The sequence below is a fragment of the Tachyglossus aculeatus genome, chromosome 21, assembly GCF_015852505.1.
Source record: "Tachyglossus aculeatus isolate mTacAcu1 chromosome 21, mTacAcu1.pri, whole genome shotgun sequence".
NCBI classification, from domain to species: Eukaryota; Metazoa; Chordata; class Mammalia; order Monotremata; family Tachyglossidae; genus Tachyglossus; species Tachyglossus aculeatus.
The window spans coordinates 65201888-65227554 of NC_052086.1; the positions used below are offsets into that span (position 1 = coordinate 65201888).

At 45.4% G+C, this 25667-nt stretch overlaps 1 protein-coding gene and 1 non-coding gene across 2 annotated transcripts; both read left to right on the forward strand.

Moving 5' to 3' along the window:
- The first annotated feature begins 13 nt into the window (after positions 1–13).
- TMEM130 (transmembrane protein 130) lies at positions 14–25554 on the forward strand. The gene is made up of 8 exons (XM_038763096.1): positions 14–303; positions 6092–6397; positions 8745–8916; positions 16082–16251; positions 17203–17287; positions 18590–18792; positions 20385–20497; positions 23736–25554. The coding sequence occupies exons 1-8, from the start codon at positions 192–194 to the stop codon at positions 23922–23924; spliced, it is 1350 nt and encodes a 449-aa protein (XP_038619024.1). The 5' UTR covers positions 14–191; the 3' UTR covers positions 23925–25554.
- Positions 18839–18976, forward strand: LOC119942961. The gene has a single exon (XR_005455452.1). It is a non-coding gene; the product is annotated as a small nucleolar RNA SNORA7 (small nucleolar RNA).
- Positions 25555–25667: the final 113 nt, after the last annotated feature.

A 25667-nucleotide genomic window follows, 5' to 3' on the forward strand; every position in this document is an offset into this window, starting at 1 on the left:
CCAGCTCAGCATCCCAGCTCAGCATTCCAGCTCAGCATTCCAGCGCAGCATCCCAACGCAGCATCCCAACGCAGCATCCCAGCTCAGCATCCCAACGCAGAGGACCAGAGCCAGCCAAGGATGAGCAAGTCCGCTGCTCGGCGCTGAACAACAGCCACAGCTGGCTCACCTCGCCCATCTTCCCTGAGCCAATGGCCCCGCTGACTTCCCCGGCCTTCAGCTTCCTCCTCCTCCTGCTCCTGCTCCTCCTCCGGGCTGCCTGCCTCAGCCTCCTTCCCCAGGCCAGGCCAGAAGCAGCAGCAGGTAAGGCCGGCTGCCCCTCCCGCCGCCCACTCCTCAGTGGAGAGGCAGTTGAGAATTCTGCTCCTGAATGTGGGCAACTGTTCTGGGTGACCTGGCAGGAAAGGCGCCCTGCCTGACTCCAAGGAGCCGGCCTGCATTAGAGTCACCCTCCGCTTTCTCTTCCCCTGGAGTGTGTCATGGACATAGCATCGTCCTCATTATTATTTTGCACGTGTAAAATTATTTTCCCTACAGGAGCCTCTAGCTGAGTCTGTTTGTTAAAAACCAGTTGGCTTGATTCGCAGGGAGGAAATGATCATTGAAGATAACAGGTAGATTGACCTGTTAACTCTTAAGGGTGGATGGGGATGGGGTCAGTTTACTTCTGGACTTCCAAACGAGGTGGAAATTCTCTCCAGTCTTACTGCTAGGATTGACAGAAGAGATTGGGGTTCAGTTTTACTTCCCCTCTTGCCCGACAAACCTCCTTCCTAAAAGTGGGGATGTGGAGGGCTCCAGATCCTAAAGAACCAGTTTTTTTAAAACCATATTGCACCTAGCCTTCTCACAGGGAAACTTAGTGGTCCATCCTTCTCTCCCACCCAGGGTGTCATAAAAATGTCTTCAGCAACTGGCTCTCACCCCCTCTCCTTCCTTCTCAGTCTAGCCAGAATATGCTGGAATGCCTTACAAATGAGGCTAGTGAAACTTTATTCTGGGCCACATGGCGATATCTTTAAGGGTCCACTTAGTACCGTTAGTACTCAATCATTCAATCAATCAGTGGCATTTGCTGAGCATTTTCTGTGTGCTGAGCACCGTGCTAAGCACGTGAGAGAGTACAATACGACAGAGTTGGTAGATACATTCTCCGGCCACAATGAGCTTACAGCCTAGAGGGAAGGACAGGAAGTTCTCCTCGGTCACAAAGTCTGTGTTCTTTATGAACCCCGGGCTCTGAGGAAATTATGTTGTAGCAACCAATGGTTCGGTGGGACTTGTTGGGTTGGGGGCAGATGGCTCAAAGATGTTATCGTGACTGACATTTTTCCAAACAAATTCCTACATCACTGTATCCTCCACTAGCAGAATGCTTCATGTCTTGCCACTCAGAGTTATTTTACTGAACCAAACACTGTAAAGTGGCAAACACACATAGAAAAAAACACCGGTATATGGCACAGTACAGTAAGATGGAGGCATTGGCTGGGAAGAGTACAGTATCACACTCTGAACAACGCCATGCAAATACGAACAACTATTTCTTTCAATCCTGAATCTATCTGTGCCGATCTATCCATTGTGTTACACTACAGCAGATGTTTGCTGTGGGAACACAATTTCCTCATTCTTCCACAGTGTTATATCCAAGTAGCATAACTGTTGTAGAACTGGGGGTACTTGGTCCACTGCTTAGTACAGCGCTTGGCATATAATAGGCTCTTAACAAATATAATAATAATTGTTATTATTTTTAGTAGTGGTAGTAGTAGTACAATGGAGGTGAATCCATTTTTGGAGAGTTTTGCATTCTTAAGGAGACAAAATGTTGTTTCCCCTAAAGACCTGCTTTATTCATTAGCCAAATTGGGCATTTGTTTTGGGTCTCCCTCCCTCAGGGATGCAAGATCTGCAGAGTGACCACTGTGGCTCACAGCAACTTCTGGCTTAGACACTGCCAGCTGTCCATATAAATGTCACCCAGGTGGTGGGCAGGAAACTTATCTACCAACTCTGTTGTACACTCCCATGCGCTAGAACAATGCCCTGCATACAGTAAGTGCTCAGTAAATACCATGATTGATTGATTGGTGATGGGGCTTGGGGAGGCAATGTCTAGGGGCATACAGAGTTAGGAACACATAGCCACTCCAGAGAAGATGAGAGATGGAGTGAAGGCTGGCTTCTTGCAGCAAGCCGTGACACTGAAGCAGGTGAGTTTGAGGCTGTGGTGGAGCTGCCCACCTTCTACTATACAGGACCCACCAGAACCTTAAAAATGCCTTTTCCCTTTTTTAATGGCATTTGTTAAGCGGTTACCATTTGCCAGGCACTGTTCTAATTGAGCCCACTGTTGGGTAGGGACTGTCTCTATATGTTGCCAATTTGTACTTCCCAAGCGCTTAGTACAGTGCTCTACACATAGTAAGCGCTCAATAAATACGATTGATGATATAAATTGGGTTGGACACATCCCATGTCCCACATGGAGCTCACAATTTTAATCGCCATTTTTTAGATGAGGTAACTGAGGCACAGAGAAGTTCAGTGACTTGCCCAAAGTTGCACAGCAGACAAATAGTGGAGCAGGGATTAGAACCCAGGTCCTTCTGACTCCCAGGCCTACGCTCTATCCACTAGGCCATGCTGCTTTCCTTTATTGTCTTGGTTTATTCAAGAGGCAGAGCCCCAAATAAATCTGGTTTAATTTTGCATCTTTCCCGAATGGGAATGTCAGCATCACGCCTTCCGAACAATGTTGCTGGGATGTCTTAAAGGGAAAAATTGTTGACTTTGGTATCAGGGGCTTGAGTTTGAATCTCAGAAAGACCTTGATAATAATAATAATAATAATAATAATAATAATAATAATAGTATTTGTTAAGGGCTTACTATGTGCCAAGCACTATTCTAAGCGCTGGGGTAGATACAAGGTTAGGTTGTCCCATGTGAGGCTCACAGTCTTCATCCCCATTTTATAGATGAGGTAACTGAGGCCCAGGGAAGTTAAGTGACTTGCCCAAGGTCACACAGCTGGCAAGCGGCGGATCGGGGATTAGAACCCACGACCTCTGACTCCCAAGCCTGGGCTCTTTCCACTAAGCCATGCTGCTTCTGAGGGATTTCTTGATCCAGTCCTTTAGTCTTGTTGTACCTTTATTACTCTCAGAGGCTAAAATTTCCCTTTTAAATTTGTAAAAATATTGCTAACTGTTCACCTTTTTCTTAAAAGCATCAAATGTATCTTTTAACTATTTTGTTAACAGTACTCATTATGAGCTTACTATGTGCCAGACACTGTACTAAGCACTGGGGTAGAGACAAGCTAATCAGATTGGACACAGTCGGTGTCCCATCTGAGGCTCACAGTCTAATCCCCCATTTTGCAGATGAGAGAACTAAATTAAGTGACTTGCCCAAGATCACACAGCAGACAAATGGTGGAGTCAGGATTAGAACCCAGGTCCTCTGATTCCCAGACCCATGCTCTTTCCGCTGGAATCCCCTGGAATTCTCTGGAATTCTCCAAACTTGAATGCATTTTGTTTGGATGATATAACCTCCGTGATGTCACCTACTACATCACTTCATATTATTTGATCATTTACAAGTAACCATCATTTATTAACCACCGCCCTTTCTTGAATGCTAGATCAATATCATCCACAGAAGAAACTGAGACCTGACATAGTGGCTAAACTATGGACTAGGCAAATTCAGTTTTATACTTCATGAGACATGAGAAAGGGAGGTGAATTCAGATCTTCATCAGGAGACTCAGCTTACCCTGTTGCTGAATTGTACTTTCCAAGCGCTTGGTACAAACTCTGTTCACAGTAAGCGTTCAATAAATACGATGAAATGAATGAATTTAAGGCCCGTGTCTCCTAGAGAGAGGCCATAGTTAAGCATCAAATGCAGGCTGGGACTGCTATAGGTGGTGAAGATGTTGCACATCATTCTTAAACTTCTGAGCTCTTTTTCTTCTTAAAAGAACCCAAATTGACTTATGCAATTTGGGGACTGAAAAGATAGAACAGAAGGCCTGTGCCCAAAACTGCTAGGGAGAATCTCAACTCCTGGGAATACAAATTTATCTCTGGGGAGGAGGTGACATAATGTACAGTTTTAATCTGCTTATTTAAATTTGAGATTTGTTCAGAGCTTTTCCATATACTGGGGGCCACCAGCAGAATCGTAGGCTGATCCTCTGAGCTTGGATCTCTCTGTCTCTCTTCAATTCTCTCTCTCTCTCTTCCTCTTCCCCTCTCCCTGTCTCTTCCTCTCTCCCCTGCTCTGTTTTTTGACCGCTCAGTTTAGAGTTCTATTTATAGCATGACACCTCTGCCATCTACACCTCCCTTGTGTCCGCTACATCTGCTCTTTCCTTGCCTGAGGATGTGAGTTCTGGTCTTCTGCGGATGGGGTGGGTGGTGGGAGAGGAGGATTGGCAAAGGTTTGGGGAGTAGTCTGAGCATTCAGTAAGTGAGCTTCCGGCAACTGGATTACATGTTCTTCAATTTATAAGTCGTTATTGTCTAGTCTATGGTGCCACTGAGCTTGTAAAATGCAATAAAGGGAAAAAAAATCCCTTCGCAACTCCCCTGACAAAAAAATGTTCCAAGAACCAGAGAGAGGGAAAGTCATGAGGGAGTGTTGGTTCTCTCAGGCAAAGAGGACTGCTACTCAAGTGATGCCCACCCTATCTGTGCTCCTCTTGCCCCCCCAACAGCAGCCCTGCCAATGTTGGGCTTTGTTTTAGTGGTATTTTGTGAATGCTTACTACGAGCCAGGCACTGTAATAAGCGCTGGGGTAGCTACAAGAAAATTGGGTTGGACACATTCTATGTTCCACATAGGGCTCACCTCTTAATGCCCATTTTACGGATGAGGTAACTGAGGCACAGAAGTTAAGTTGTCCAAGATCATACAACAGATGAGTGGCGGAGGCAGGATTAGAACCCAGGTCCTTCAGACTCCCAGGCTTATGCTGTCCACTGGGCCACACTGCTTCTCAATGCAACTTCACCCCACTTAATGCCGAGGCAAGGCACCATCTGACATGTGTGTTCCTTCTTTCCACACCACTGCGGGCTGTTCCAAGGTCAGATACCCCCTCGGCAATGGGATGCTTCACTGATGTACTACATCACTCTGTAGAAAATCAGGACAACTGTTTGTGGGCTGACTAATGTATATAACTTTCCATGATGTAAACGTCTCTTTCTCCCTGCTTTTTTCTTCTCTCTGCTGTCCTTTTTCTTTCCTCCCATTAATTTCCTGGGGGAAAAGAACTGATTAAAGACACTGCATATTAATTATTAGCTAAAGGCATTGTCTTAGCTCTTACCTTTCTCTAGACCCAAAAATGACCTTGGTTCTGAAATTGACATGACTAAAACTTGGGCTGCTCAGAGTCTTTGGAATTGATTCCCATTGGAAGCCATGCTGAGTATTCTTTATTAATAATAACTATGGTACTTGTTAAGTGTTTACTATGTGCCACACACTGTTCTAAGCACTGGGGTACGTACAAGATAATCAGGTGAGACAGAATCCCTGACCCTCAATGGGCTCACAATCTTAAGTGGGGGAGAATCCCCCACTTTAGTGAATCCCCATTTTACAGATGAGGAAACTGATGCAAATTCTGTTGTAGTTTCCCAAAAGCTTAGTACAGTGCTCTGCACATAATAAGGGCTCAATAAATACTATCGATTGATTGATTAAGGCACAGGGAAGTTAAGTGACTTGCCAGAGGTCACATAGGTGGTAAATGGCAGAGCTGGGATTAGAACCCAGGTCTTCTGATTCCCAGGCCACTCTGCTTCCCTGGTGTTGCTGCTACTACTACTACTACAACAACTACTACTACATTTGGGAAGAGTCAAATCTCATCAGGCAGAACCTGTCACATAACTCAGAATGCAGAATTTGAGGCCTCATGGTACTCCTAATTTAGGAGCAAGACCGGGTGAAACGCCTTTACTTCCAGGAAAATGTACTCTTGGTTTTGTCTCCATGTATTCAGGCAGTGTGGTTAGCTGTGTTTCCTGCTCACTCTGAACTCTTCTTTCTGGTTTCCCAGTTCAGTATGATCTACATCTCAGCACAGATGGGCCGACCACCACCGGTGCAGATGGGCTGGTGCTTGCCACTCTGATCGCTGGGAACGGTAGCCATGCTGTCTTCCCTGATGACCTCAAACAATATCGCTTTCACTGGGTCTACAGCCCACTCCTGCTCACTGGGAAATCCGAGGGAGAATTTAATTCAGCCATCTCCGTGACTGGACAATCACCAGGAGACTTTCCCATTGCTGTCTGGGTCACTCCTGCAGACTGCTGGTTATGCCAGCCGTTGGCCAAAGGCTTCACGTTGCTCCATGTTACAGGTGAGTTTCATTCCCGTTTGTCAATTTCTCCATACACAGGCAGCGTCGGCTTTTGATCATCCAAGGCTGTGATAATGTGGCTGTAGTCTTCTTTTCCACCATCACAAGCAACCACTTCAATTAAGAAGAAGCACAAGGACCTAATTTGAATTTGATCCTGCCTGTCCTGAATTAGGGTGCTAATTGTCAAGGAAATGACAGGCAGAAGGAAAGAAAGAGGTGAGAAGTTGTTGGGTGCTTGAATAAAATTCACCAACTCAGTAATCAGCTTCGGAATAATGAGGAGAGACTGCCTTGATTTAAACAAGACTGGGAAGGAAGCCTCAAACAAACAAAAAGCCAATAGGCAACCATATGAAACCTAAAGTATCGGCTGGAAAGACCCAACCTGTTCTTAAAACACATGGAGCGCGATAAATGGGGCCTCAGTGTATAGGATGGGAGAGTCTAATTGTTATGTAGGTATTCGTGGTCTGGCCATCCCAAGTTGGAAGGGGGCGGGAGCAAATTGGGTGGTGAGGGGATTTGGGTCTAGGGTTTAGGGGTGAAGCAGTGGTGAGGGGGTTTAACTAGTGGAACTACTCAGCAGTGCAGGTGTTCTGCTCCTTAAATCGTTCCTCCCTCCACCCCAAACCTCTCTTGAAGGAATGTTTCCCATGATCCTCTACTTGCTATTTGTCCCCTACCTTACTGGAGGACTCTAATGCCCCCAGGGGAGAGGTGGGGGCCCTCTCAAGAACACAGCAGGGGATAATTACTCAATTAGCCCATGACAGGAGTTCAAAACCCATGGCTCACCAGCCAAATCTGGATATTTTTGGAGCCAAATGTGGCTTTCAGGCAGGGCTTCGAGCCACAGGTGAGGTGTCCTGCTGAGCACCCTATAATGTGCTCTGGGTGGCCCATTGTGGGCCGAAGGAGGAGTCATCTGACCTGAAACCTGCAGCTAAGGATAGAGAACCACTGGGATCCTCTGGTCCACTGCTGTCTGGGCTAGGGGAGGGAGAGTTGGAGGAGCCCCAGGGGAGAGAGAACAGGCAGCCACCCAGGGCCCACCAATCCATCCCAAGAAGGTCACCGATTCCATCTCCAGTCTTGGGAGCCCTCATGGGGCTCTGAAGTGCAGCAGACAGTCCTGGATGGGGCTGGACCCTCCCCGCTGGGGCCACCCACCCTGCACCGCTCAGGTCGGGGGCCCCTCACCCTGTACTGCCCAGAGTGATGGAGTCTCCCATGGGTTCAGAAATTCTCAGAACCAGGACAGAAAGAGGGGGCTGCAGGCAGCAGGAGAGGGGAGCAGGGGCCAGGACAAGGGCTTCAGCAAGAACATGTGGAGGAGGAAAGGCAGGGACCGGGACCAGGAGTAACAATAGGGGGACGGGGAGGAGGAGGGACAGGAGCAGGTACCAGAACATTAGCCACAGCAAGGGCAAGAGGAGAAGCAGGGGCAGGGGAAGGAGAAGGGCCAGGAAAGGAGCATCAGCAGGGGTGGGAAGAGGAGGAAGGGCAGGGCCAGTGCAGGGGCAACAGCAAGGACAGGAGGAGGAGGAGAGGCAGTGAGCAGAACAGAAGTGGAAACAAGAGCAGGATCTAGGGAGGTATTCCTCATCCCTCACATCATCCGGAGGAAAATGAATCCCCAGCCAGAACCCATCACTGGTGTGGACAGGGAGGGCTGGCGTCCAATTCCGAACTGGAGAGCGCAGGAGCCAGCCGGCCCCAGAGACCGTATCGCAGCCCCTGATGGAAGGGCAGGGGGTTCTTGACCACCTCTGAAGGGTCTGGGTCAAGGAGAGGGGCTGCTCCTGCTGATGCCCATGCCCATCCATGGGGGTACTGCCCAGTGTGCCCCTCTGACAAGGGGAGAGGATAAAGGCAACTCTTCATCAGTGTGAACCCAGTGCCCTTCCTTTCCCCTCTTTTGTTCTCCTCTCTCCTCCTCACCCTCTCTCCTTCCCTCTTTCTCTTCTCCCTTAACCCTCCCTCTCCCTTTCCCATTCCTCACTGGCAGCAAGAGCCATTGGCATTAACAGCTGTTGCTATGCAGCAGTCGCACAGCCCAGTGATAGCGACACATCACGCTCTGTACAGCACAAGGTAATGATGTCATGGACCCCGTGAGGAGGCCCATGGATTCTGGGATTGCACCCCAACTACTCAGAGCAGGAATTAGAACCCATGATCTCTTCCAGTTTACATAGAGAGGTTACTCTTCTAGGCAGTTAGCTCCTGGCTCAGTGGCATTAAGGTCTCCAACCAAACTGGACTAGTGTACAGGGTGGCAGGTTGTTTCAAACCCAGCTCCTAGCTTTACTTGAACTTGCTTTTATATTGGTTCCCCTTACAGAGTTCATAGTCGGGAATCTCATCCTGGTGCAGAGAGAAGGCATCAGCAGCCAGGCCAAGCAGGGCTCTCACCTGGCCAGAGACACTACAACACAAGCGTCCTTCATTCTTCACGATCCTAGTAACTATTTCAAGTCAGCGTCGTTCCTCTACAATTGGGACTTTGGAGATGGGTATGTTTTCCATTCCTTCCGACCACTGAGATCTTTGGCTGTGGATTCATTGTCATTACACTTTGGTATCATAGCCACTCTGGAGGTTGCCAGGGGCTTACTCAAAAGCAGGAAGCACTGAGGCCTAGGGAAATAATAATAGAAGTAATATTCATTCATTCATTCAATCGTATTTGTTGAGCGCTTACTGTGTGCAGAGCACTGTACTAAGCACTTGGGAAGTACAAGTTGGCAACATATAGAGACGGTCCCTACCCAACAGCGGGCTCACAGTCTAGAAGGGGGAGACAGACAACAAAACAAAATATATTAACAAAATAATAGAAATAATAGTTATGGTACTCGTTAAGTGCTTACTATGTGCCAAGCGCTGTTCTAAGCACTGGGGTAGAAACAAGTGAATCAGGTCGGACACAGTCCCTGTCCCACGTAGGGCTCACACTCTTAACCCCCATTTTACAGAGAAGTTAACTGGGGCCCAGAGAAGTTAAGCAACTTGCCCAAGATCACACAGCAGATATGTGGAGGAGGTGGGATTAAAACCCACATCCTTCTGACTCTCAGGCCTGTGCTCTATCCACTAAGACACGCTGTTTATCATGAGCACAGACCTGGGCGTCAGAGGACCTGGGTTTTGATCCCGACTCTGCTACTTACCTGCTGTGTGACCTTGGGCAAATCACTTCATTCTCCATTTCCTCATCTGTAAAATGGGGATTCTGTACCTGTTCTCCCTCTCCTCCAGATAGGGAGCCCCACGTGGGACAGGAGCCTACTTGTATCTACCCCCATGCAGGGCACAGTGCTAGGCACACAGTAAGTGCTTAACAAATACTATTGTTGTTATCATTATTGTCATCCCTGTTAGGTCCCCTCCAATTGCTGTGGGCCCAGCCATCATCAGGTAGTGCTTGGGGCTGGGGCGGGGCAGGGGATAAAAGAGGAGGAGGTAAGGGAAGGGGGTGCCACATTCAGGGAATAGGCATTCCTTCTCTCCTGCTACCTCCTGCCCAAACATCCAACCAGGGAATAGGCATTCCTTCTCTCCTGCTACCTCCTGCCCAAACATCCAACCAGTGGTGCCAAGTGCCTGGTGACTCCACCAGTGACTGTCCAGCTCAGAAAACAAACCCTCCCATCCCATTTCCACCAAGTCCACCCTGGGCTTCTTCCTAGAGCTGCCCTGACCCTGTTCCCACCCTCCCCCTGCTTTGGTAAGCACAGGAGTAGGGAAAGTGTTGCTGTATTGTAAACATTTTCACAGACTGTTCAATCGGCAATGCTGGATTGAACCATGCACTTCTAAAAGGCATTTGGAATGAAGTCAGAGAATTTTAACTGGGACAGGGCCTGTGTTCGACCTGATTGTCCTGATTCTTCTCAGTACATATTATAAACACTGATCAAATACCTTTATGTTCTGAGTGTAACACATAATGATAATAATTAGTATTATTATGGTATTCATTAAGTGCTTACTGTCTGCCAGGCACAGTACTAAGAGTTGGGGTGGATACAAGCAAATCAGGTTGGACACAGTTCCTGTCCCACATAGGGCTCACAGTCTTATTTTACAGATAAGGTAACAGATACAGAGAAGTGAAGTGAAGTGACTTACCTGAGGTCACACAGCAGACAAGTGTTGGAGAGCAGGGATTAGAACCCTATTACTCCCAGGCCAGTGCTCTATCCACTGTACCATGCTGTTTTCCTATACAGCTGCTCTGGTTCGATTATAGAGATTTAATTCTTGAGAGCAAGTTTCTATACTTTTCCCACTGCATAAGCTGAAATACAGTTCGTATTTTGCCTCCAAGTGATATTTTCTCATTTGCTTTCCTCATTATTTAAAATGATAATATTTCTTCAAACCATTTTTTTTTAGACTTGCCCTGCTCCTGTGCTTCTAATTTCCCCAAGGTGGTTCAAGTGATTGAAACTGGGCCAGAGTAACTTCTGAATAAATTCCAAGGCTTTGCTAGCTTTTAAAATATTTGTTCAGGTGGCATTGAGGCCAGCTGATTTAGCCCAAAAAACAAGAGCTGGTTTTATAGAGTCTGCAGTTTTGTGTGCTGCGATAAACTCAGGCAACCTATTGGTCCAGGACTCTGGTGCCGTGAGGGAGAGTTTCACACACCAAACAGAGGGGACTAAATACAGAGTCAGTTCTAGCTACCTACCAGCATCTTTTGGGACAGGATAAATTTTAAATACCCTCTCCGGATGGCACCTGGAGAGTTTCCAGTACTCTACCAGTCTCTGGGTATGGGAGGGAGAGTCAAGCAGTGGCATATCCATTCCTAGCTTGGGCAGTGGCTAGTGAGTGGAAGGCGATCTGCTACAAGTCAAAACTCACCTGCTCAGGGCAGCAGCAGTGTGGGAGACAACCAAGGGCGGAGATTCAAGTTTACTGCATGGAATAAGGCAATGGTAAACGACTTCCATATTTTTCTCAAGAAAATGGTATGGATATATTACCAGAACAATTGCAGATGGGGGTGTGGCATTTTGGGAAAGATGTGTCCACGGAGTCACTATGAGACGGGGATGATTAGACAGCATAAGACAAGACAAGGTAATTTTTAAATGGGAAATTAGATAATTATGAAAACAGGGGATTCAGGGTTAGGCATAGACATCATCATGCATCTGTTCCCTTGGTCTGCAGAATTTATTGGGAGCTCGGAATTTTTCCTCAGCCTCAGCCTCCTCACTCACCTCCCTGCTTCCTGTCTCTCCCCTCTCCAGTTCATATTTCACTCTGCTGCTCAAATCATTTTTCAAAAAGAGTTCAGTCTACATCCCCCACTTCTTGAAAACCTCCAATAGTTGTCCATCCACCTTAGCCTCTATCAGAAATTCCTTTCCATCAGCTTTAAAGCAATCAATCAGTTCACCTCCTTCTGATCTTGCAGATTTCCTACTACAACCCAGGATGTACACTCCACTCTTCTAACTCTAACCTACTCTCTGTACCTATTCTGTTCCCTATTCTGAAGGAATTCACAATCTAAGCTCCACACAAATAGTTGGAGGAGAAAGATAAAATGCTTACACTTGCTGATAGAAATATGGAAGAAAAAAGAGAAGCAGTGTGGCTCAGTGGAAAGAGCACAGGCTTTGGAGTCAGAGGTCATGGGTTCAAATCCCAGCTCCACCAATTGTCAGCCGTGTGACTTTGCGCAAGTCACTTAACTTCTCTGGGCCTCAGTTACCTCATCTGTAAAATGGGGATGAAGACTGTGAGAGCCCCCATGAGACAACCTGATCACCTTGTAACCTCCCCAGCACTTAGAACAGTGCTTTGCACATAGTAAGCACTTAATAAATGCCATTATTATTATTATTGTTACCTCCAGATCATCTATCCCACCGCTGATCCTTTCCCCACATCCTCCCTCAGGCCTGGAACTCCCTCCCCTTCATATCCAACAGTTGACTACTTTCCCCAACTTCAAAGACCTTCATTTCAAAGTAATGTCCTGCCCTCCACCTCCTCCCCTTGCCACTTTCATACCTGTCTTTAGGTCACTCCTGAATTTAGATCATACCTGAATTTATTTTAGTGTTTGCCTGGCCTGCTATATTTTAAATGCCCTGAGAGCAGGGACCACGTCTGCTAATTATATTGTACTCCCTCAAGTGATTAATATGGGTGTTCTGCACACAGTTAAATGCACGGTAATTCTATTGATTGGTTTGCATCTGTGAAAAGGTTACCTTAACTCAAACTTCTCCCGCTTTCTTTCTCTTCTTCTTCCCTGCAACTTTTGAAGTCCTCTGACCGACTTGGTTAGAAGGATTAAAGCACATTTCAACAATCTGTGCTCAGAGTACACTAAGCACATAATAGAGGAAGAAACAAGTTCCCTATTCTGAAGGAGTTCACAATCTAAGCTCTACACAAATAGTTGGAGAAAGATAAAATGCTTACATTTGATAGAAATACGGAAGAAAAAAGGGATAGGTATAAATTGATATAAATTAAGAAAAACCCTAAGTGGAAAGGGTAAGTTTATAAAAATAAGTGCTAAGGGTGGCTGTTGGATGACTACGACCTGAGAAGGAGGAGTTTAATTAGGAAATGTCTACTGAAAGCGATGGATTTTTGGAAAATGGAGAGAGCTTTGAAGATGGGCAGAGCAATAACCTGGGGGATTTGAAGCAGGGAGGGAATTCTGGAAGGAAGAAGGGCATGAGTAAGAGGTTAGGGGTGGGAGAGTAAAGAAGGAGGTACTAGGGGACAATTAACTTGGGCGGAGTGAAGAGTGTGAGCTGGGGTGTAGTGGGAGAAGAGAGTGGATTAGTAGAATGGACAGTTGATGGAATGGCTTAAAGCCAAATGACCTGAAGTTTTTGCCTGATGCAGAGAGGAATGGGAAATCATTGAATGTTTTTGAGGACTGAAGAGATGTGCAGACTGACGTTTGAGAAAAATGATCTGAACAGAATGAAGTAAGGACAGAGAGGACTATCCTTGATTCTCCTCTCTCTTTCAACCCCCATATTCAGTCTGTCTCCAAATCCCATCACTTGTCTCTCTACATCTCCAGACTCTACCCCTTTCTCTCCATCCTGATGACTACCATGTTGGTCCTGACACTTAACGTATCCAGGCTTGGTGATTGAATTCGCCACATTGCTAATCTTCATGCCTCCAGGCTTTCTCCTCTCCAGTCCGTACTTTTTTTTTAATGAGATTTGTTAAGGGTTACTATTTGCCAGGCACTATAATAAGCACTGGGGTAGATACAAGGTAATCGGATTGGACACAGTCTTTGTCCCACATGGGGCTTACAGTCTTAATCCTCGTTTAACAGATGGGCTAACTGAGGCCCAGAAAAGTTAAGCTACTTGTCCAACACCACCCAGCAGACAAGTGGCAAATCTGGGATTAGAACCCAGGTCTTCTGACTCCCGGGCCCGTGCTCTTTCCATGAAGCTACTTTGCTTCTCTGCTGCCTTCATACTTCACACTGCTGCCTGAATCATATTTGTAAAACATCATTCTGCACACATCTCTGCACTCCTCAAAAGCCTCAAATAATTGCCCATTCCTCCCCATATCAAGCAGAAATTTCTATTGGTTTTAATGCCCTCAATCAGTTCTTTCTCTTCTACTTATCCTCTTTCTTTTCCTGTAGCATCAGAGTTCACAATCTTCACTCCTCTCAAGCTAACCTACTCACTGTGCATCTTTTTTGTCTCTCCTGCCACCCACCTCTTGCTCATTCTCTCTCTTATGCCTGGAACATCTTCTTCAGACATTTATGTTCTTATCTTGCGAACTATCACTTCCACCTACCTGTAATTTATTTAAGGGTGTGTCCTCTGCTGAACTGTACGTTTTCTAAAGGCAAGAATTTATGTCTTCTAAGTCTAGTGTACTCTCCCAAGTGCTCGGTACGGTGCTCTGCATACAGTAGGCATCCAATAAATGTTATTGATTTATTGACTGGAGGCAGGGAGCTCAATGAGGAGGCTGATTCAGCTGTCTAGCAGGGGACATATCAAGGACATGGACCAGAATGGCCTTTTGGGTGGTGGGGAAGAGGGGCACCTGGGAAATGAGGAATCTGGAAAATCTGTGTTCTCAATTTGCTTAATGCTAATGATAGATCTCCAGTTAGTTTGCACAAGAGATCTTTGGCTGAATGAGATGTGAAAGATAACACATTGAAAATTAGATATTTACATATGCACGTATACAATTTTTTAATATTTCATATTTGGTGCATCTTTACATTGTTCTTTGAGAATGTAATCATATTTATTGTGTTTTTATCACTTTTAACATTAATATTATTTTGGACCTGGAAAAAAACATTAATGCACTTTACATTATTTCTAACAAAAAGCTATGCTTCTGGCTTTTTTATGGTATAGTTAAGCACTTATTGTGTGCCAGACACTGTACTAAGCGCTGGGGTAGATAAAAGCTAATTAGGTTGGATCCAGTCAATGTCCTACATGGGGCTCACAGCCTAAATCCCCATTTTACAGGTGAGGTAACTGAGGCCCAGAGAAGTGAAATGATTTGCCCAAGATCACACATCAGACTTCATTTGGTTCTCATGTGCTGTATTTTCACTGAAGCAATTCAGAGTACTGAGTACTACCATATATCAGTATATGAACCTATCAAACAATCAATAGTGTATATTGAGCGCTTACGGTGTGTGGAAAACTGTACCAAGTACCTGAGAAAATACAATGGAGGCAAAAAACACAATCCTTGCCCAAGAAGCTTACATTCAAATAGGGAATCAGGCAGATGCATATCATTTACAGTTAGGAGGAAAAATAGAGATCCAGCAGCATGCCCCAAGAGAACGGAGATGGATATGTGTTGGAGATGTGGTAGTGATTTAGTTCTCTAAGGGAAGTGGGTGTAGATGGAGAGAATAGAAGGGGGCCCAGAACTGAGCTTTAAGGAACTCCCAGAGCTCAGGTGTGGGAGGCAGAGGAGGAGCCCACACAAGAGATTGAGAATGAGCATCCCGACAGATAGGAGGAGAACCAAGAGAGGACAGTATCAGTGAAACCAAATTTAGGTTATGTTTCCAGGAGAAGGGGTAGGCAACGGTGTCAAAGGCAGCTGAGAGGTCGAGGAGGTTTGAGATGGATTAGAGACTATTGGATTTGACAAGAAGATGGTCAGTGGTGACCTTAGAAAGATCAGTTTCTGTGGAGTGAAGGGGACAAAAGCCAGATTGGAGGGGATCAAGGGAGATTTGGAAGAGAGAAAGTGGAGGAGGCGGGTAAAGATAACTCATTCAAGGAGTTTGTAGAGGAATGGTAGGAGGAATAAGCACGGCCTGATGAAAAGAGCATGGCTCTGGGAGTCAAAGAACCTGGGTTCTAATTCTAGCTCTGCCACTTGCCTGCTTTGTGACCTTGGACTACTCATTTCACTTCTGGACTACTCATTTCACTTCTCTGTACCTCAGTTTCCTCACCCGTAGAATGGGGATTCAATAACTGCTCTCCCTCTCACTTATATCACATATCTTGCCCAACACTTAGTACAGTGCCTGGCATACAGTAAATGCTTAACAAATATCACAATTATTAACTATTATTTTTAAGGATTAGCAAAGTCATGTAAATAATTTCTTACCGCTGGACAAGACTAATGTTTTCTCATGTCAAATGCCACTACCAGGACTCAGTTGGTAACAGAAGACTCGTTTGTCTATTATAATTACTCTACGGCTGGAACCTGCACAGTTCATCTCAAAGTTGTGGCTGAATGGAAGCAGTTGAAAAAGTCACCCAACGAGAAAGGCCTAGTGCAGAAAACTGGAGAGTTTACTGCCTCGCTGGAGTTACTAGGTAATGTAAATAGCCCTAATCCAAGGGCCTGCATAACTTTCAGCAGTTTAGAGAGTATGTTTCTATACACACAGAAGAACTTTACTGACAGTGAATGAAGTTAATTTCGGAGTCTGTGTACGCCTGAAAAGGCCAAGCCACAGTCCGGCCCACCTTAGGCACAGAAAAGATTGTCCCTTGTGTGTTGTTGTAGTATCACCTGGTGCTATTCCCCTTTACCTCCTTGTTCCTCTTGTTCAATGGTACAACTACACTTAAAATTAGTACAATGGTTTCAAAAATCAGTATAAAATAGCCTTCTAGGTTAGCCACTATCACCAGCTAGTCTCTGACACAATTATCGAGACAAGAAAGAGTAGCCTTAATGGTTTGATGTTGTTTGTTACAAGACACTTTTAAAAAATACCTGCTAAGAGCTGCCCCCAGTGGTTTTGTGAATCACTGTGTGAAACGAAGAGGAAACCAAAGTCCCACGGTTACTGGTTTCAAATGTAAAAGTGAATTGCCAAACTCTAGATAATCTGAAAAGTAAAAAGTTATGGGCGTCTTCTTCGCATAAAGAAAAACAGTTTGAAAACTGCTTAAGTGATGTAGTCAAGAAGATTTTGAAGGTAATGACTTTGACCTTTACAAACATCCTTCTGATGAAAGGAAATAATGTTCTTGGCTTGCCTAAAATGCTGTGAAATGGTGATTTGACTTTGTAATTATAATCTCTGCCTAATTCAGCAGACACCCAGTGTGGTGTGCCTGAAAATCAATCAATCAATAAAAGATATTTGATATTCAATTCCAGAGAAGTTCCGGACTTCCAGATAACCAGGAGAATAATGGGTGGGGCACTCTCAAAAAGAGGGATTTAAAATTCTTCCCATGACTCATCCCTACTGTAGAACAAACTTTGGCTAATGCCCACTCCCTGATGAGCTGCTGTATTCTATTTTTTTTCAGATGCGGTTCAAAGTATTCAAGTCTTGGGCTCCAGCGAGACTCACATAATGCAGACATTAAACTTCTCTCTGCAAATCAGTGGCAGGTAAGCAGTTGTTTTCCAACCTGGCCACTGTTTAACTTCCCCATTTTCCAGTCTGGGTTCCAGCATGATAGCTGCCTATTGCTTTTCTCTCCATAATAATAATAATGGTATTTGTTCAGCGCTTACTATTTGCCAGGCACTGTACTAAGCACTAGGGTGGATATAAGCAAATCTGGTTGTACACAGTCCCTTGTCCCATATGGGGCTCAATCCCCATTTTGCAGATGAGGTAACTGAGGCCCAGAGAAGTTAAATGACTTGCACAAGGTCACACAGCAGACAAATGGTGGAGCCGGGATTAGAACCCAGGACCTTCTGACTCCCAAGAACTACCCACTATGACATGCAGCTTCATGCTGCTTCCTTAGGGAGTAACCCACCCTCCCTCCTTCTCGGAGTCTCTCTAAAGAGGAGTAAGAGTACTGTCTCTCCCTCTTACAGCAAGGTGTTTTGCACCCTTAGAGAATGGTCCCAGGTATGGTGGGTGGTCCCTTAATCAGAGGACCCTTTCCTCCCCCTCAAGCAAGGACAGAGAGGACCACAGTGGATGCTTTGGCAAACTCAGCAGGGCTTTATTTCTCCATACCACCACCTTTAATTTGCCCGAGATACACAGGTGTGCTCTTGAGCATGGTAGTGTCACCCACATTTGAGACAAACAAAAAGTGGTGGAGCGCTGATGTTGGGGGCCTCGGACATTTCCAAGTCAGACTGCTGGGAATTACTGCCCTCAATAAATCTTAGGCTTAGTCAGTATAATTACTGCAATGACTGCATGGTGCTTTGCAGATATAGAGTCCAACACAATTCTACCTATAAGCAGAGCATGATGAAAGAGCAATTTTTGCTTGCCTAAAACATGGGGACAAGTATAAATTTTTACTGGCATGACTGTGGTGTATCTTTGGGATCTTGAAACAAGTATCTTCAAGCTGAGTCATCTCTATGATCATTTCGTGAAGAAAAGCAGGTGGGAATTTTTCAGGTTTATAAAATCTTGCGCTCGACCAGTAAATGTCTTTGGTCTGTGGCAATGTAGAGGGGGAGAACAAGACAACTGAAAACAGAGGTAGTTATTGAGTGTTTACTGTGAGCAGACCACTGTACCAAGCACTTGGACAACCTGTCATTTTTCTTATTGTGCCCACTCAGTTGAGCCCCTGTGTTGAGTGTCGTTTTTGGCTTTTTTTTTGAACTTCTGTACTTTCCAAGCACTTAGTACAGTGCTCTGCGCACAGTAAGTGCTCAATAAATACGATTGAATTGAATGAATGAATGCATCTTTCCTTCTGAAAATTGCAGCCCCCCACTGACCTTGTGTTGGCTGGTGAAGTCGGACTGCATCCCACTGGAAGGAGACGATTGCCACTTGATGAAAGTAAACGGCACCTCCTGCAATGTGAGCCACACCTTCAATGTGCCAGGGCGATACTGCCTCAGTGTGAGGGCCCAGAATGCTGTCAACAAGCTGCATCAGTACCATCCCATCACAGTCAGTGCCACTGGTGAGCTGGAGTGCCCAACCCAGATTTCTCTTCGGTAGCTCTTACTCCCCTCTCAGGATGGCAGCTGGAGAGTTTCCAGTACTCTACCAGTCTCAGCTACAGGAAGGAGAGTCAAGCAGAGGCCTACCCATTCCATTCCTAGCTGAGGCAGTGGCTAGTGAGTGGAAGGCCATCTGCTACAAGTCCAAACTCACCTGTGCTGGGCAGCAGCAGCACGGGAGAGAGTCGAGGACGGAGTGTCAAGTTTACTGCATGGAAGGAGGAGATGGTAGACGACTTATGTACTTTTACCAAGAAAACCCCATGGATACACTACCAGAATAATCACAGATGGAGAGTGGGGCACTCTGGGAGAGTTGGGTCCATGGAGTCGCTATGGGTTGGAAACGACTCGACAGCAAGTCAAGCTCATTATTGGATGGGCCTTGCCCAATCATCATCAATCGTATTTATTGAGCGCTTACTATGTGCAGAGCACTGTACTAAGCGCTTGGGAAGTACAAATTGGCAACATATAGAGACAGTCCCTACCCAACAGTGGGCTCACAGTCTAAAAGGGGGAGACAGAGAACAAACCAAACATACTAACAAAATAAAATAAATAGAATAGATATGTACAAATAAAATAAATAAATAGAGTAATAAATATGTACAAACATATATACATATATACAGGTATATATATGCCCAATCTAAATTGGTCCCTGCTGCCACCTTGCTTTTCCAGGGCATGTTTATGATCACATCAGCTCTGTGCCCTGGCTGGTAACGGGAGATGGAATAACGAGGACCAGGGGTTGACACTTACAAGACTCTCCCAGAAAGCCAGATAACACAGGCCCTCCATGCATTACATTTGTAGAACAGAAGTCAGATCAATCAGATCATTGTGAGAAGCAGCTTAGCCTAGTGGATAGAGCACGGGCCCGGGAATTAGAAGGACCTGGGTTCTAATCCCACCTCTGCATTATCTGCTGTTGGACCTTGGACAAGGCACTTAACTTCTCTGTGCCTTCGTTACCTCATCCTCCGTAAAATGGGTATTAAGACTGGGAGCCCCATGTGGGACATGGACTGTTTAGCTTGTATCTAGCACAATGCCTGGAACCTAGTAAGTGCTGAACAAATAGCATTTAAAAATTCAGAATTCTTACTGTAAGGAATTTCATCCATTTGCTCCTATAATGTGCTTACATTTTTACTAGTCTAGGGCTTCTCTGATGATCCAAAATACTGTTAAACCATCAATCCACAAAAAAATATATATCCACCTCCAAAGGTGAATTGTTTTGAATTCTCTGCATAACTATCCAATCCTCCCATTTGCTTTGGCTGTCAAATTGAGTTTTCCTTTTTTGCACTGTGCACTGTCTCTTCATGGATTGCTTTCATAGTGACAGAGTAGCCTACTGGTCTTCAGTGTCTGTCCCTATTTCATGTAGCTTGGTGTGAAAAATACAACTTCTTTCTGTCCATTTGAGCATGGGATGAGACTATGGAAAAGCAAATAAGTTCCTCATTCTCTTCCATCCTCAGAGAGGTGTCACTCTATATTCTGGGGCCCAGCTACAATTTCACGTTCTCTTTCCCAGGGATCCACCCAGCTGTTTTTGCTCTGCCTTGTGTCGTCCTCATCTCTGTGATGCTGGGCCTCATCGTGTATGCGACCTTTCGGAGTACCTCACAGCCAAAGGACCTAGTGGAGGTATGACGGGATTCTTACAGAGGGATGTCGAGTGAGAGGTGGGGAAGGGGAGAGGTCAGCAGAGCATAAGGGAGAGAGGCCCTAGAGCCTTTGCCAGCACTAATGAAGAACGAGAGGGTGGGGGTCCACTAACTCAGTTATCAAAAAGTCAGTCAGTCCACACTTTATGCTGACCACCAATAGGACTCTTAGTCCTGAAGTAGAAACTTGGGGTGCCTTTTAAAGAATTGACCCCATACTTGTCCTTCATGGCATTTCCAAAATCTGCCTTTCCTCTCCATCCAAAAGGCCACCACACTAGCTCAGGAACTTATCTCCCAGCTGGATTACCACACCAGCCTCCTTGCTAATCTGTCACATTTCAGCCTCTCCCCTTTCCAGTCCATATTACACTCTTCTGCCTGGTTGACTTTTCTCCCCCTTCCTTAGAAGCCTCCAGTCATTACCTATCCTTCTCTGCCATCAATCAGCACTCTTCCTCCTACTTATCCATTCTCTTCTCCCACTACACCCCACCTTGTACTCTTCATTCCTCTCAAAATAACCTACTCACTGTGCCTCAACCTCTGGCTCATGCCTTCCCTCCTGTCTGCAACTCCCTCCCCCTTCACATTCAGCAGAGCACTGCTCTCATCATCTTCAATTCCCTTCGGAAATTACATATCCCCCAGAAGAACTTCTCCAATTGATTTCTGATCTTGCCAACTGCCACTTCAACACTTCTTTGCCAACTAAGCACTTAAGAACTCACAAGCCCCCATAGCATGTATCTCTATACTCTACTGCTACTCCCTACCCATAATTTATTTTAGCACCCATCTCCCCAGCTTAGATTTTAAGATCCTCGAGGGCAGGGATCATGTCTGCTAATTCGGTTGTACCCTCCCAAGTGAGTACTGTGTACAGTGCTCTGCACACAGTAGAAGATCAATAAATACTCTTGATCGATTGATTGGTTATGATCTGTAGGGAAAGAGCTACAAATGTCAGCCGTGTGACTTTGGGCAAGTCACTTAACTTCTCTGTGCCTCAGTTACCTCATCTGTAAAATGGGGATTAAGACTGTGAGATGGGGATTAAGACTGTGAGGCCCCCATGGGACAACCTTTTCACCTTGTAACCTCCCCAGTGCTTAGAACAGTGCTTTGCACAAAGTAAGTGCTTAATAAATGCCATCATTGTTATTAGAGAAGCAGAATTGCTCAGTGGAAAGAGCACGGGCTTGGGAGTCAGAAGTCATGGGTACAAATCCCGGCTCTGCTGCTTGTCAGCTGTTTGACTTTGGGAAAGTCACTTAACTTCTGTATGCCTGAGTTACCTCATCTGTAAAATGGAGATTAAGATTGTGAGCTCCACAAGGGACAACCTGATTACCTTGTATCCTCCCCAGTGCTTAGAAGTGCTTTGCACATAGTAAGCACTTAACAAATACCAAAATTATTTTTATTATTACATCCAAGATTAACCTCACTGATCCTTGGCTTCTTCCCACTGCTTTCATATATACTTATGTCTCCCCATCCTAAAAAAAATCCTCCCTTGACCTTACGACTCCCTCCAGTTATCACCCCATCTCCCTCCTACCGTTCTTTCCCAAACTCCTTGAGTTGTCTACACCCGCTGCCCTCACTTCCTCTCCTCCAATTCTCTCCTTGACCCCATCCAAACTGGCTTCCTTCACTCCAGAGAAGCTGCCCACTAAAAGATCACCAATGATCTCCTTCTTGCCAACTCCAAAGAACTGTACTCCATTCTAATCCCCCTTGACCTCAAACTGCCTTCGACACTGTGCACTACCCCCTTCTCCTGGAAACATTATCTAATCCTGGCTTCACTGACACTGTCCTCTCCTTATTTTCCTCCTATCTCCCTGGCTGCTCATTTTGAGTCTCTTTTACAGACCCAATCGATCAATCTATCAATCGTATTTATTAAAAGCTTACTGTGGGCAGAGCACTGTACTAAACTCTTGGAAGAGTACAATATAACAGAGTTGATAGACATGCTCCCTGCCCACAATGAGCTCCTCCTCTGCCTTCCACCCCCTACCTGTGGGATTCCCTTCAGGCTCTGGGTCCCTTTCTATTCTCTTTAGCTCACTAAGCCTCAGTTACCTATTCTGTAAAATGGGGATTAGGACTGTGAGCCCTATTTGGGATGGGGACTGTGTCCAACCTTATTATCTCTATTACAGTGCTTAGCACAATGCCTGGCAAATAGTAATGCAAAACAAATACCATTTAAAAAACATGTCAAAAACAGAACACGTCATCTTCCCATCCAAACCCTGTCCTCTTCATTTCCAATCACTGTAGACAGCATCACCATTCTCCCTATTTCACAAGCCCATAAACTTGGCATTATCCTTGACTCCTCTTTTTCATTCAACCCACATATTCAACCTGTAACCAAATTATTGTTTGATTGATAATCAATCAGTGGTATTTACTGAGTGCTTACCATGGGCAGAGTACTGTACTAAGAGCTTTGGAAAGTACAATATAGCAGAGTTGGTAGACAGGATCTCTGCCCATAAGGAGCTTAAAAGACATTCAGGTAGTACAAGAAGGAGCTGAGGGGGAGAGGAGGGTTATGGAGTTAGGTAATCAGTTGGAAAATGGGTGAGGACCAGTCAGGGAACCAGCCACCTTAGAGTTTTGGCTACCTGGCATTCACAGTTTTCAGATGACTAGAGCCCCAAAACTTGGTGAGCAGCAAAATAACCAAAAGTTAATAATAATAATAAAATGATTATGGTATTTCTTCAGCTTTTACTATGTCAACCACTGTTCAAAGTACTGGGGTAGATACAAGCTATCAGGTTGGACACAGCCCCTGTGCCACTTGGGGCTCACAGACTGAATCCCCAGTTTAGAGATGAGGTAATTGAGGCACAGAGGAGTTAAGTGACTTGCTTAAAGTCACCCAGCAGACAAGTGGAAGAGCTGGGATTAGAACCCAGGTCCTTCTGACTCCCAGGCCCACCTTCTATCCACTAAGCCATGCTGCTTCCAGATCAAGGAGAAGCCAGAGACCCTGTGTAATCTACAAACCCTGTTGTCTTTCCCTGAATAATTGAGTGTTGACTATGTTTCTTGAGGCTCTTCACGGCCAAAAAGATTCTCCAGATTCCTCAGAAGGTGGTCAACCTTCTCTCCCAGACAAATCATTAATGAGGAATGTCAACCAGGCCGTGCCCAAGGTGAGGGCAACTGATTCCACGTTTCTTTCCATCTAGGTGGCTGACTTTGATTTTTCTCCCATGTCCGACAAGAGCACGGTTGGTTCAGAGGCCGAGGGCAGGTGTGCCTGGGTGTGCTGCAGGTCCTGCCGCCTTCAGGCCCCACACGGGTATCGAGAGATCATCCGAGAGACCCACGGGCTCCTCCATCCTCTGCACAAGCCGGCCAAAACGTACATGGTGTGACACCCCTGCCCAGCTCCAGTGGCCTGTGATCCTCCAAGCAACTGACAATGCGCGGATGGCTCCTTCTGGCAGGTGCGGTCTGCAGAGAAGAAACTCTATCCAGTGATAGAGGGCCTTTCATCCCAGAGTCAGGAAGGGAACTTGAAAAAGAATCAAGTGACTTTGCTACTGTAAGCTCCTGTAGGCAGACTCAAGACAGAGCAGGGAATAGCTGAATCATTCACCGTGCCATTTTGTTCCATAGTCCGTCCGTTCCCTATAACCCCCTGCTTCTAATACCTCGGGGAGTTACAGCACACTAAGTCTGTTTCAGAGGCAAAGATGCAGTAGGAATAAAAATCAATGCTGAGTCCTCCCCAACAACAGCAGAGGAGTAACCCAAGTTATTATTATTGCTGTTATTATATTTGTTAAGCACTTACTGTGTCACACATGCTCTAAGCACTAGAGTAGGTACAAGTTCATCAGGTTAAACACAGTCCCTGTCCCACAGAAGGCTCACGGTTTAAGAAGAAGGGAGAACAGGTGTTAAATTCACATTTTACAGTTGAGGAAACTGAGGCACGGAGAAGTTAAATGACTTATGCAAGGTCATACCGCAAACAAATTACAGAGCCAAGTTTGGGGCCCAGGTCCTCTGAAACCCAGGCCCATGCTCTTTCCACTAGGCCATGCTGCATCTCAAGAGTTGTGACTACTATAAAGCTGGCTGGTATTAGAATTAGGGTGGAAACTGATTTGTTTTTCAGAGTATAAATAGTCTCTTCCCCAGTGGCTTTCCAGTGCCCCATCCTCTTCCTTCCCCTGGCAGCACTTCTTGCCTGTCATTTTAGTAGTCCCATTTTCAGAAATGGGTCGGCTGCTACAGAAATGGCTAGCTTCAGAAAATATTAGAAGCTGCACGTAAGTACCACCTCAGATTTTGAAAAGTTTCTTATCTGATTAGAGTATTCTGCACAGAAGGGCTGGGTTTCAAAGGTGGCTCTAAAGCAAATTTACTCTGAAAATGAAAATTTAAGTCACCTCACATAGACCTCCCCAACAGAAATTTCAGCTGAACCGACTCTCATTTTAAGCAGTCTCCCTATAAGCAAGAGGCCTTAGAGAGAGGGAGAAAAAGCTTCCAGTCGGCCAAAGATTTCCCCCTGTAAAATTCAAAAGACAACCCTGTAGTGTGGCTCAGTGAGTCTGAAATAGGGTGAGCATATATTAAGGGTAGACTTGGAAAGAGGAGACACAGGGTAATTGAGCAGTTCAGGATAGAGTGAGGAGGCTAGTGAAATGAAGCCAGAATCAGTGGGAGAATTGAATGTCCACCTTATAGATCAATGACCTGGAAAAATTAATGTGCAGTTAGGCGGTGAAGTCACTGACTCAAACCTGAGAGGCCAGTCAATGCAGGAAGAGAGAGCAATTAAGTTCAGCTGAGAGAAACACATGGCCATACGTATAGGAGCAGCCAAGTGAAGGAAATGTTGGGAAATGAAACTAGGGGCAGAAAAACATTAACAAGAGATATTCCTGCAGTAATCATACACTACCAGACAACAGGAAAATGCTGTAACACTGTTATTCAGTTCATTATCCAGAAGTATGCTATAACTAAAATAAAGCTCATATGCTGAGAGTACACCCAGGGGCATAAAATGTAGTCTTTGCCATTTCTTGTCATACATATGGGCTCTATATTTATTGTTCCATAGGATAGCTTGTGGGCTTTTTTTTCTGGTTTTGTTAACCACT

What these genes read in the sequence shown, in the direction of transcription:
- TMEM130 (XM_038763096.1), top strand. Translation starts at nt 192, where the DNA reads ATGGCCCCGCTGACTTCCCCGGCCTTCAGCTTCCTCCTCCTCCTGCTC. An exon ending in CACGTTGCTCCATGTTACAG is followed by an intron (nt 6,398 to 8,744) that starts GTGAGTTTCATT and finishes TTCCCCTTACAG; the next exon opens with AGTTCATAGTCGGGAATCTC. An exon ending in AGCCAAAGGACCTAGTGGAG is followed by an intron (nt 20,498 to 23,735) that starts GTATGACGGGAT and finishes CTTTCCATCTAG; the next exon opens with GTGGCTGACTTTGATTTTTC.